Source organism: Mirounga leonina, unplaced genomic scaffold, assembly GCF_011800145.1.
Source record: "Mirounga leonina isolate KUSES-001 unplaced genomic scaffold, KU_Mleo_1.0 Mir_129, whole genome shotgun sequence".
NCBI lineage: Eukaryota > Metazoa > Chordata > Mammalia > Carnivora > Phocidae > Mirounga > Mirounga leonina.
In genome coordinates, this window is record NW_023270323.1 from 78,044,975 (window position 1) to 78,058,194 (window position 13,220).

At 52.3% G+C, this 13,220-nt stretch overlaps 1 protein-coding gene across 5 annotated transcripts in view; it reads right to left on the reverse strand.

Moving 5' to 3' along the window:
• The window catches only part of AFAP1 (actin filament associated protein 1), a 139,298-nt gene that overhangs the window by 23,914 nt on the left and 102,164 nt on the right, over positions 1-13,220 (reverse strand). For all 5 annotated transcript variants that reach the window (XM_035005359.1, XM_035005360.1, XM_035005361.1 and 2 more), the window contains exons 11-13: positions 12,160-12,309; positions 5,860-6,071; positions 783-928 (exon numbers count right to left, since the gene is read on the reverse strand). In XM_035005359.1, coding sequence (XP_034861250.1) covers positions 783-928; positions 5,860-6,071; positions 12,160-12,309 — 508 coding nt within the window. The remainder of the gene's footprint in view (positions 1-782; positions 929-5,859; positions 6,072-12,159; positions 12,310-13,220) is intronic.

Sequence of the window (13,220 nt, forward strand, 5' to 3'; positions counted from 1 at the left end):
ATCCCTTGTCCAGACTTTCCGCTTAGTAAATGCCACGCAGGACCGGAGCCCGAGTTCCGTCCTCCTCATCCAGCGCCCCTCCCCTCACAGCCCAGGGCACAGGCCTTACAGACCGGTACTATTACGAAAGCAGTTCTGGCCTTTCGGGCCGCCTGAATCTCAAATGCCCTCAGGGTCTGTGGACCTGACCTTGAGAACTGCTGCTGTCATTATCTTCGTTGTCATTATGTTACAGAAATATGGTTCAAAACAATGTTTTCATACAAATAAGCCTTTTAAAGAAAATAAAACCACAACTTAAGTTTTAAAAGTATATGACTGATGACCTTGAACATTCAGCCCTCCTTACAGCAGAGGTAAATCATTTGTTGCATAGAACTGTCCCCTTAATACAGGGGTCAGCGATCTAAGGCCACGGGCCCCACCCAGTCTGAGGCGTGTTTCTGCAAATAAAGTTTTGTCGGAACACAGAACACGGGTTCCCTCACCCACGGTCAGTGGATGTGATGGCAGAGTGAGTCGCTTCAACAGGAAACGATTGGCCCCCGAAGCCAAAAATACTTACTGTCTTGCACTTTACTGAAAAAGTTCACCACCCCTGCTCCAATAGAAAACATGGAGGGAGGAAGTGACAAATATTTCAGCAGAGTTTGAGTCAACATAATACAAAAGGGAGAGTCTTTAGTTGTTCCTTCCCCCCCGAGTCTATGCACACAAAAAGTTAAAAAATTAGTGAAAGAAGAGCATTGTTTGGCTTCAGGGCCACTTCACACGGGTCTTACCAGAAGGTCTGTTTGGCCGTCTGGATGACGTTCGCAGACGTCTCCACGTCGATGTAGTCGTAGTGCAGGGCTCCGGGGTCTGTGGAGGACCCCGTCTCAGCCAGCAAAATCCCAATCCATCTGCCCATGTCCTCAGAAGAGGAGGCCTGGGGAGGAGAAGGGAGAAGCGTGCGTGCACTTAAGTGACGGTAAGGGGCTCACATTCCCCGCACGTCTGCATAGACACCATGTAGTAGCAAAGCCAACGCGACCAAAAGCACGTGAGGGGCATAAAGAGGCACGGAGATGCCGTCCCAGCCTGAGCGATGCGCTCATACTGCATGCACGCTAAGTCTCGATGCAGGAAGTTATGGCATGATTTCCACCCAAGGAAACAAAATCTGAGTCCTACGGTGCCGTCCGATTACTTTGGGGAAGGGCAGCGGGTGTGAGGTGTGGGAATTGCTGCAGGGAGTTAAATCTCAGCTGAAGGAAGTTGCCTAGAAAGCGTCATTAATTTGGCAACAAATTCTGGCCAGAAGGAGGAGCCCCTCCAACCTGGGCCTGGCCTGACCTAGAAACCCCATGGGACCCACACCTCTATGGGCTCCAAGCTCTGTCCCCCACCCCGTGGCCCTTGTTGGGGCCTCCTAGCCCGGCCTGAAATGGCACTCTTAATTCTCTTGATGAGATGGTACAACCTTCTTTCCTATCTGCTGTGTGTATATAAGTGCAATCATGCTTTATAGTCCCTAGCTGCTTCATGCATGACATTTTTAAGATATTTGAAATGGTCCCCACCCCAAATTTGATCTGCTGAATGTGCCAGTCTGAAATATGGCTTTAAGATCCTGTTCATTAAATTTTTAAGTCATCCTTGTGACGTGATTTGGAAAATCAGAAATTTTACATATATAATGGTATTCAAAACATTTGATTCATCAGACTATGATGTTTAAAGCTTAGGGCACATTGAGCATTTAAGTGCATGAGTTAATGGAATGTGAAAGAAAAAATATTTTCATTAAAATTACTAATTTTCAATATAAAGAAAGATCTATTTTTTAAAGATTTTATTTACTCTTGTCAGAGAGAGAGAGCGTAAGCAGGGGGAGAAGCAGAGGGAGAGGGAGAAGCAGGCTCCCCTCTGAGCAGGGAGCCCGATGTGGGGCTCGATCCCAGGACCCTGGGATCATGACCTGAGCCGAAGACGCTTAACCGACTGAGCTGCCCAGGTGTCCCAGAAAGATCTATTAAGTTTAGCTTAAAGACTTAAAGAAAATGCTGGCATATAGTTGCTCATAATATGTTCTTATAATTGTATTTCTTTGGTGTTGGTTGTGATCTCTTTCATTCATGATTTTGTTTATTTGGGTCATTTCTCTTTTCTTTTTGATAAGTCTGGCCAGGGGTTTACCAAAATGAGGTTTTATATTTACAGCCTTGACAAGTTGAACAGAGACCAGAATACATGTAATTGTAAATATTCCCAGAGCCGTTAACATGAGAGAAGCTATTTTTCATGTGCTCACACAATTGGCTAGTAACAAATCCCTCTTAGCCAGTACTGAGTGAGGCCCCAGGACAAGCTGCAGGGACTCCAGTCATGTGCCTTGCAGAGGGAGAATGTAGCCAATGTTCATGGAATGAAAATGAACTCATTTGAATACTTGGGTAAATAAAAGTCACAAATGTGTTATCTTCACTGGTTTTTCTGTCCTTCCCCAACAAAATCTGCAGCCACGATGTATCTATGACTAAATGTATACTGATGTGTCTGTTACTACCTTGTCTAAGCATTTTTTTTTTTAAAGATTTTATTTATTTATTTGAGACAGAGAGAATGAGAGACAGAGAGCATGAGAGGGAGGAGGGTCAGAGGGAGAAGCAGACTCCCCGCCGAGCAGAGAGCCCGATGCGGGACTCGATCCCGGGACTCCAGGATCATGACCTGAGCCGAAGGCAGTCGCTTAACCAACTGAGCCACCCAGGAGCCCTTGTCTAAGCATTTTTAAAAGTATTTTAACACACTATGTAACATGGGATTGATACAATTACGCTAGAGCTCATTAATTGTTTTCTTCATAGTTTATAGAATTTTCTCATAGGCTTGTGGAAAAAAAACCCTGTGATGTTGAACTGAAATTAGAGGTTATTGGTTATGATCTCATGGTTCTTAATATAGAAATAGATACGGATGTGGATGTGTGAATGCACATACGTGTGTATATGTATGTTTACAAATACGTACACGTACATAACATATACACGTGCGTGAATACACACACGCACGCACACGCACACACACCCATTTCTGAGTCCCACCTGGAGGAACCCACTAAGAGCTCTCTGGAGAAATGGCTGAGGACCAAGGAAAGGTACAAGATGAGCCCAGAACATCTTATCAAAGAATGGTGGGGCCCGTGGTGTCTTATCCCAGGGACATAGCAAAGGCCGCAGGGGTGAGTTTGAAGGGCCTTCTGCTGACCAAATCTGGGATGATTCCACCAAAGTAAATCATGACAATAGAGCATTATAATCACTGATTAAAACAATATTCTCTGAATCCCCACTGGTATACATACATAAAGGGATTAATAATTAAATGGGAGGAGCGGGAAACCTTCCTTACAGCAGATGTGAACTAATGTGTATAGAGGGAATGATGGGGTTTCAAAGTCCCTATTTAGCACCTGTCATTATAACGACTGTTTCAGGGAAGCGTCATCAATGGACGCTAACATTAGCAGGTGCAGCTGTGAGCGATAATGGGGTATTTACATAGACGGCCTCAACATACCTTCCCATATGATGCTTTTAAAGACAAAGGGAAAGCCCAGTAAGTTTGCAGCGGGGAAACCTTGCAGACACCCTGCCCACAGGGGAGAAGTGGATACTAGTGGCCGTGGGGGGGCGTGACAGGTGCGACTGCCGGGGGGACACGCTGTGACACCCACCACCGGCTCCGGCGGGGAGCCCACCTGGAGCCCAAGGCAGGGAAAGAGCAGATGCGCCCAGACTGGGGGGCATCTACGCAGTAACTGGTCTGTACCCTCCGCACGTCTCCACGCCACGAAGCCAGCCAGCCGGAGAAAGAGACAGAGGCTGAGGCGACACACAGGCTGGGGTCTCCTGCCTGCAAGGGACACTGTCCAGCTCAGAAAAGCTGGTTAAGATCTATGGATCAGATTACAGGGGTGTGTGAATGTTAATTTCCTGATTTTGATAATTATATTCTGGTTTTGGTAAGGGAATGCTTTTGCTTTTAGCAAATTCGCAATGAAGTATTGAGGGAATAAAGGGGCAACACAGCTGTAAAAGGTTCTGAAACTTCACACAGGAGAGGAATGGGGGAGGGGGGAGCACAGGAGACCCCCCCCCACAGGAAAATGTTATTATTGGGGCATATGGATGGAGAGTGCATGGAAATTATTTCTGATATTATCAGGACTTTCCTGAAATTATCTCAAAGTAAAAGTTAAAATGACCTTAGAAAACATACAGATTACATTTCCTGGCTGGTGCACTGCATTTCGTGACTGAGCGAGGCAGGCTGCCTGTGTGTGTTGGGTGGTGTGTGTGTATGTGTGTGTGTGTGTGTGTGTGTGTGTGTGAGATTGATGACCGGGACATGGAGGAAGGGGCTGCCCTCCCTCACAAGGACTGGGGGCCCTTCCCGCCTGCGGGCTGCGGGTGCACAAGGGTGCCTTCCTCACCAGGCCGCCCCTGGGTCTGCCTCTCTCCCTTCCGGGATCAGGCATGCGCCAACTCAGACCTCCCCCACCATGCCCTCTCCCAGGGCTGCTCCCGAAGCTGGCCCAGGAGACCTGCCTTGTTTCACATCAAGGCCACAGTTTCCTCCTTTGTGTTTTTAGCTGTCTCCCCTGCACCCACCCTACAGTTTTCAGCCTGCATAAATCTTACTAAGTACAGACTCTGGCCCAATGCTCACGTTTTATAGGTGAATCAAAAAGCCCAGGGAGAAAATAAGACGTGGTGTGATCCCAGTGGGGGCAGAATGAGGACGGGGGCCCAGGAGTGTGGACCCCAGGCGGTCCCAGGACCACGAGTCCACAGCCGGCCGCCTTTCATCCTGGCCAGCCTCGCAGGTTACCAGCCCGTGGGATGAAGAACAGTGTTAGTCTTTTCCCGCCCCCGCCAAAAATAGTTGTTTCTGTGAAAAGAGCCTCTGAAACAAACTATCTCCTATCAAGACTTTCTAGACGGCCTCACGGGCCACCTCGATCCTGGCCCCAAGCGCCGGGCTCGCTCTCTATCCATCTAGCACCACGGTCGTTTGGCCTGTGGGTCTACACCTGAGTCATGGAGCGCACCCAAGCCTGTGCAGCAAATCTAACGCAGCCTCGTTTCTGCCACTGATGCAGCCCACGTCCGCGAGCTCTGGACGTTCACAGCCCTGGAGCTTGCACACAGGTGAGTGTGCATGCGAGTCTGCGTCTTAGTCACCATAGTGTAAATGAACAAAAGATAAAGAAAAGGAGGTCTGAATTCATAGTGGGCAGAAAATAAATTGTGTAATAGGCGGAAAGTAAAATTGGCAGTTTTCAGCAGATAGCTAAGAAACCAGGTTCAACTGCTTTTCTGCTTTAGTGAAGAATTTGTTCCAGAAAAGCAGGCAGACACATAACAGATGCACACAAAGCTGAGGGCGCTTCAGAATTAAAGGTGTTCTTTCAGTTTCTATGGGATTGGCACATGAGCCACAGTCTATAGGGTTATCTAAAAACACCTGTTTCGTCTGTAAAGAGGAACATTCCAAAGGGCAAATTAAACAAACACCATCGATTCACAGGTGGGCCATGGGGGCAAAATGAGTTATTTTTCTGCCGCCTTTAGGAAGCAGTGCGCCGTATGGAATCGTGTAGCTCATCTCCACGCAAAGGCACGCGGAGGAAAGGAAGCCGGGCGGTGGGCGGGCGCAGGGCAGCCTGTTCTGCCAAGTAAGAATGGGCACTGCCCAGGGAGGAGGAGACAGAAAAGGCCAGCAGAGGCCACCACGGTGGGCAAGAAGGACAGGGCCAGAAGCCACGGTGCCCCGGGGAAGGATCTCGGAGCGTGGCCACGGGCGGCACCTTACCTCCAGCACGGCCACCTCCTGTCCGTTGCGAAGCAGTCGGAAGGTCAGGGGGTGTTTGGAGTCCAAGCCCGGGATCACGTCACAGCCGCGCAGAGGAATAGAAACGATGTGGGTCTTGAGATCGGTCCTGTCCTTGTGGAAGATGAGCTTGTTATCCTTGACTCGGCACCAGCGCTCCCGCCAGCGGCTGTTGGAGAGCACGTTGAGGTAGCCTGCGAGGGGGCCAAGGGCAGACAGTCAGCGCGTGGAAGCCGGACCCCCACAGGCCTTCAGCCAGCTCTGCAGGCTCCTCGTGAGGCAGACAGCCCACCCCACAAGCCCCTGAGCTCCTGCAGTTTGAGGATTTTGTCGGACGGGTGAAGCCCACCCAGATGGGATGGAAACCCCATGTCTCTGACCCTGCACGACACCTTTACCGCTCTGGGGAGATCTGTGTACCCCTGCACATGGGATCGAATCGTAAGAACAGTGATCATCATTTCTAAAAAAGGAAATCTCAAATACGAGAGAAACGGACCGCTCTCGTTTGCCACAAACCGATGAGCAGACGAACATACACAATGTGAGCTAACGAGGCACGGGAACCAAATCTCACAGGGCGGCTGCCCCTCGTACCCTGAGGAGAAGAATGCCCCCTGCCTTTGAGACGGAGGGAGGCAGTGACGTGGCACAGAAAACTCAGGTCAAAAAGGAAGGAATAAAATGAGGATGTCTTAAGTCATCAGCCACTTTTTCAATTCACGCATGCATGCACACGTACACACATGCCCAAAGGGTTTAGGAGGGTGCGTTTTGCTTCTCTCCGTGTCTCTAACACACTTAGTTTTTGCGTCTTACACACGTCATTAGCAATGGGTAAATGCTAATGGAATCCCGTAAAATAAAACCCTGAACACGCAGGTAAGTTACAGGGCTTAAGGATGCTTTCTACATGACAGATAAATATTTGCTCAATGAATTCCCGAGGTGAACACATGAAGTGGAAGTTTTCATTTGGCTCGGCGTGACATCCATTCTACCGATAACCCCTACACGCAAGGTGCACTGCTTCTCCTGGAACAAAAGCTTTCACCTGGGGCCTATGTTGCTGTATTTATAAGAGAAAAAGGGGAGAAGCCAGTCCACTGGATCAAGTGCCTGGGACCCAAGTTCCTTGCATTTTCTAAGTTTAGGAGGGAGTGCAGGGAGGAGAAGAGAGGCTGGGGTCCAGTCAGGGGAAGGAGGTTACTCCTGACGTGTGACTGTTACAGGCCACCCAGCAAAGCCTGACCTGAAGCTATTTTATTTTATTTTTAAAAGATTTTATTTATTTATTTGTCAGAGAGAGAGCACACAAGCAGGGGGAGTGGCAGGCAGAGGGAGAAGCAGGCTCCTCACTGAGCAGGGAGCCCGAAGGAGGGCTCCATCCCAGGACGCTGGGATCATGACCTGAGCTGAAGGCAGACGCTTCACCGACTGAGCCACCCAGGCGCCCCTCTGTTGAGGAATTTAAGCAATAAGACCTAAGAGGATAGCCGACTTCTCGATAACAGTGACCAGGTTCCTTGTAAGCTTGCACGTGACTTTCTACTGGAGAACTTGGCACATGGGGCCACTCTGGCTCAGGTGCACCCCTTCGCAGTGTGGAGGGGGCAGCTACCGAGCACGCTCCACTAACCAGGGGGATGCTAATCTCTGGAGCAGGCTAAGGCACTCTCGGGATATCTTCTTCCCTGACTGAACCCAGCCCAAAGTCACCAATGCTATGAATTTCTTGACATTTGAGTCACAAAAGGAATGATTATATTGGACAAACCCTCGTTTTATTTAGAGCATGACATCATAGGAAATTACCATGTCTTAATGCCTTTCTCAGATTTATTTTCAGTTCCCAAAAGAGAAAAGCGAAGAGAAAGTCACAGGGGATGAGCGGCCCGTTTCTATAAACAGGAAAGCCCACGGTAACCGGCCTCCAGTGCCAGGCTCACTCCCCTCTGCTCCTCTCTGAGAGGGGTGGCCTTACATTCCCATCTTCGGGGTGGGGAGCACAGGGAAATGACGGACAGCCCATCGAAGGCATCTGGAGTCACAAGCTAGGTTCCCATGCCCCTGACTCTCTGATGGGGCGGGTGCAGACTCATAGTTCAGCTGCAGCACACGGCTGCCACCAGGTGGTGCCCGAGTGCAGCCCGGCCTGGTACTGCAGGGACAGCCGGGTCCTCCAGGGGTCCTCTGGTGAGAGCCGCATCCCCCACGCCAGGCTCACCCGCCCGCCCAGGGCAGTTCCACCAACTGCATGAGACAATTTCAAGGCAATTTGATTTCTTTTTAGATCCCACCCATCATGTTAAGTGAGATGATACCGTATCTTTGCAGTTTGGGAACGTCAGTTAGATGTTTTGGGATGATTCTTGCTCTGAATTCTAAGATTTCTCGCAAAACCATGGCAAGAGGCTCAAGGTTTCATGAGAGCTGTAAAAGTAATGTTAGAGACCCCTCATAGCCTCCGCACCAGCTGCTCCCGAGTTCAAGCAGCTGCAGAAGAGCCGGCGGAAGTGGGGCGAAGCGTCCACGGAGTTCCCCTCTATAGGGCGGGAAATGTGGCATCTGCCTGCCAGGCTCTGGTCCCGCTCTTGAGAGGCCTCTCATCCCAGTGTGACGGCTGGTTTCACTCGCAGGCCTCGGTTTATAATCAGCTGGGAGGAGACATCCCAGGGAGACGGGGGCCAGGGATACCAAAGGTCACGATGCTGCCACCGGCCGAACCCAGTCCCCCTGGTGCCCAAACCCCATCTGACCATCTTAGGGGCCTGTCCTCCAACAGGCGCACGTGCCCAAGAACAAGGATGCCGACGCCCCAGGGCGGTGACTTATACCAAGAACGCTTTCTGCCCCCTTGATTGAAGTCGCCTGATTTTTTGTTGGGTAGATTGTGAAAGAAGGTAAGAGGTACAGAACTTCCCTGTATGTCCACTGAAAAACGCTACTGCCGAAAATGTCACAAAGTCACAGAACAGTCGAACTAGGAGGGCCCTGGAATCACCCAGCAAGGCCCTCAAGCTAGCTCAGCTTATGCTGCCCCTCCGCCCAGCTCCCTTAGGACCCATGCCATGCACCCGCACTGCCCTTACATGGCCTGAACTATGTCCGTGTGCTCAGGTTTCTTAAAAATAAGCACGTTAGGTGAACCAACGAGTAACAACAGCAACCGCTTACTGAGCATAAGTTATGGCTTAATTATTAAGCACTGAGCTTGGTGTTCATGATTTTATCTTTCAGTTTCCTTAGGAAAACAAGGTAAGTATGAGCCCGTTTCACAGAGGAAGAACCTGAGGCTCAGGCAGGTAATGCAATTCGCTTAAGGTAATTCATTCTGCCAGTGAGCGGGCTGAGCTGCTCGTCTGCCAGGCCCTGTGCTGATGGGTGCTGGGGCGCGGCTGGGGCGCAAGGGAGTTCTGAGTCTCATCCCGGAAGGCGGGAGAGAGCTGCAGAGTCGGGCTGAGACGAGACTGCCAGAGGCTCTGAGCTGAGCCGCACAGAGACTCGTGTTTCAGCCTAGGACCCTGTTTTCATAGACCCCCGGTGGCCTGGAGGGTGCAGAGAAGGCGGCCAGTCAGGAGGCTGGTGCGCTGGCCCAGCAGGGGACAGACGGGGCAGAGAGCGAGAGGACACGTGTTTCCTGACAACAACCGCTGGGTTTGTAGAGACACTCGTGGGCACCAGAGAAGGGCAAACAGAAGATCCTTCTGGGGCCTGGTGCACATCGCAGACCACGGCATGCCTGTGGCTATGCGCAGCGCTCACCCAGCTGACGCCCCCATCACGCTGGGCGTCGGGGCAGGAAGGAGCGGCGCCACGGGGCTGGCTGGGCTGACCCGGTCGGCTGGCTGGGGCGCTCACTGCCCCTCCCCGCTCCCCTTGGGGGTGTCTGCAGAAACCATCTCCTACCCCCAACAGGATTTTTATCATGCATCTGGAGTCCCAGCTGCCACATTGCAGGGAAGAGTGGATTTGAACCCAGGTCTTGGTTGCTCCCGGGAGCTCTCTTCTGCCTGCCTAGCAGCATGGCCCCTCCGGCCCGGCCCGCGGGGCTCTGCTCACAGCACGGGGACTGGGGCTGCATGGCCCCAGCTTGGCACGGCGGGGGTCTTGCGCCTTTACCCAGCTGACATTTTCTGCCTACAACTTTGCAGCTGTACCAAAATCACTGAGAACAGTCATCTCCCCCGTCCTTCCTCTGCCCCTTCTCTGGCCCCTGGACCCAGCGAAGACCTAGATGACAGTCTTAAAATCTTGTGGACAGAGGAAGTTCTCTTAATAGAGACAAAAGATGTCCCCTGAGCTGTTTGGAAGAAATCCACACATGGGTAATTATAGGCTCCAGATTCCCCCCTTCCTGCCCTCGGAGTGGCCAACTGTGTTTCTGAGAAAGTGCCAGCAACAGGATTTCCTGCAGGGCCTGAGCACCAACACAGGGAGGCTGTTTATGGGGGGTTATGAGAGGGCAGATGCAGAAGGAGGGGCAGAGCTGGGTCAGCTTGTGGGGCTCATGTTCTGGTTTGTAACGAGGGTCTGGACCCCAGTGTCTACCTTGCCTTCCACATGAATGTTGCTTTTCATGAAAGAATTTCTACTTCTTCCACTGACCTAGAGCAGTTTAAACGACAAAAACGAGGGGCTCCTGGGTGGCTCAGTCGGTTAAGTGTCTGACTCTTGGTTTTTGGCTCAGGTCATGATCTCAGGGTCCTAAGCTCGAGCTCCACGCCAGGCTCCACACTCAGCAGGGAGTCTGCCGGAGGGCCTCTCTCCCTCTCCCTCTGCCCCTCTCCCCCTCATGCACCCATTCTCTCAAATAAATAAACCTAAAAAAAAAAAAAAGCCAAAAATGAAGCTAAAAAAGTTGTTCCCTTTGTCGGATAATTCCCTCTTTCCGTTTTTATCCCTACCTCTTCTGCAGGGCCAACCCAGAAGGAGAAGCAACCCCACGCCACCCAGTGCTTCTTGCGGCACCAACGAAGGCAGAGGCGGACAGGAAACTGCACCTTGGCATCAGCAGACTCACGTTTTTCCTTCTGCTGCTTGGTGCTAGAGCTTTGTGTGGTCTGCTGTCGTCCTGCCCCTCGGTGCACCCCCACCCAGGGTGGCCAAGGCTCGACCAAGGACGTGACTCTACCGGGCCCCCTGAAGTCTCGCGTGGGGCTTCCTAGGAGCACATCCGTCAAGGCCAGAGGGAGCTGGGACCTCCCCCGGACCTGCCCTCAGAGCGCAGCCCACGCCTGGCTCCTGCACGCCCGGGCACCCATCCCCTCTGCGACCCACCCCCTCTGCCCGCCGCAGTGCCGACTCTTCTGTCGTCCTGGCACAGCTCACATCCTGGGACATGACGGCTGGTGAATTACTTCATCATTGTCTGTATGACCAACTTTGGACACTTGGGGCAGCGTAGCCCCAGATAAGGCCCATCCCCTGGGCAGGTGGATGCTCACCGCCACACAGGGGTGAGCAGAGCGAGTCCGCAGAGGGAAGCGACCAGGGACCTGCTGGCAGGACATGGGGCACCTACAGCCCATCCTCAATTCCTAATAGAGGCCGAAGCCCCGTCGCCCGGCTTCCAGGGCTGTTCTCCCGCGAAGGGCTACACGGTGGCCAAGGAAACGGTACGGGTGTGCAACCTCACCCTCCACCCCTCCCCAGCAGCCACCCTGCCCGCACCGCCACCTCGCTCGGGTCCCTGGGAGATGCTCCCGTTGCCCTGGTTTCCCTCCTCTTAGTCACCGGGTCCCACTGCACGTCCCTCCCTGTGACCGCTCGTTCAGACCCGTCTCTGCCATGTGAGCGGAAGCCCCGGGAGGGCTGGAGCCACGTTGTGGGCACCCACCCCATCCTGGTGGGGGCAGCTGCTCGGAAAGGACTCCAGGTGACAGACTGACGATGGAGTGGTCCAGCAGGCTGCCCTTGATACTGAGGTCTGAGACGCAGTGCTGCCAGGACGGCTGGTTCACCGTGTCAGCCCAGGGGAGAGCGCCAACTGTAACCCCACATGCTCCGCGCTCCTTCCTTCGCTCGCCAAGGCACGTGCGTGTGCCCCAGCTTAGAGACGGTTAAAAGGAATTTGGGAGCACTTCATAGGATCAAAGGAAGAATTTGTTTTTCATCTTGAAAGAACCTCAGAGATCATGTCAAACCCCCGCGAGATCTTTTATTGATAAGCAGTAAAGATGAAGTACATCTCGCACCATTCTGAGGATCAGCGGCCTGACGCGTGCGAGCCCACGCGAAGCGGAGGCCACTCCAGGAGAGGCCAGGCACCCTCCGTCTTACCGCAGGTGGGGACGTCCTCCTCCGCGGATGAGGTCTGCTCATCTGTCGAGGGCTTTTTCTTCCCCAAGCCGATGATCTTGGTGATCTTCTTCCCAGTGACTTTGGACACGGTTCCCTTGGCCTCTGATTTGGAACTTTTCTTCCTCTTAACTGTCAAGAACAATGAAAACAAGAAAGTGTGTTTCAGTGATAGACTTTAACTGAGAAAAAATAAAAATAAAGCATAAATCATAGTCAATTTTATTTTCCTCATTTTTTACTCATCGGGCACCCTCTCTGTGCCAGCTATTGGTGTTGACACAGAAGATAGCAAAAAACAGGTGTTCTGAGGGAGCTCCTGTTCTAAAGTAGGCTGAGAGCATGCACACGGGTGTGCGCACAGGTCCACACACACGTGGACGCGTGCACGCACGGAGCGGCCCGAAGGCGCCAGGCCTGGGCAGAGAGCTACGGTGGAGTGACACGGCAGAGGCGCTGGGTGGTGGGGGAGGGCGACTTTGAGCCGGGAGCTGGGTGAGGAGGAAGCGGCTGAGAAGAACCCAAAGAAGAACCTTCTGGGCAAGAAGGGCATCAGCCAACACAAAGGCCGTGAGGCTGGGGGGAGCTGGACGGGTGTGAGGAACAGAAAGAGGCAGTGCGGCCACACCTTGGCCAGCTCGGAGAGGGGACGAGGGAGGGAAAGGGGGATGCGGGTCTTCCCCAGTCCCGGGAAGCCCTTAAGCAGCCCCTCACCCATCCCTGAGACATGCACGTAGCTCTGCGCTCTCCAGAACTCTCAGCCCATTATGGTCTGCTTTTGCCTGCAGGGCATTAAATTATGAAGTCATGCCCAATATATCAAATTCACAAACCCTGTGCCTCAAAACAATTTCTGGCTTCCTTTGGGAAACTGGAAGATCTGGCAACTCTGGACGCCCTTCTGGGATTTCGTGGAGATCAGAGGTGTGTCAGAGAGTGCACCCAGGACTGGGAGGCAAGATCCTTCCTCCCACAGCAACTCTGCAAAGGGACATGTCACTCATTCCATCATCCGAGGGCCATGATGTGCCTAGTCTTGGAGC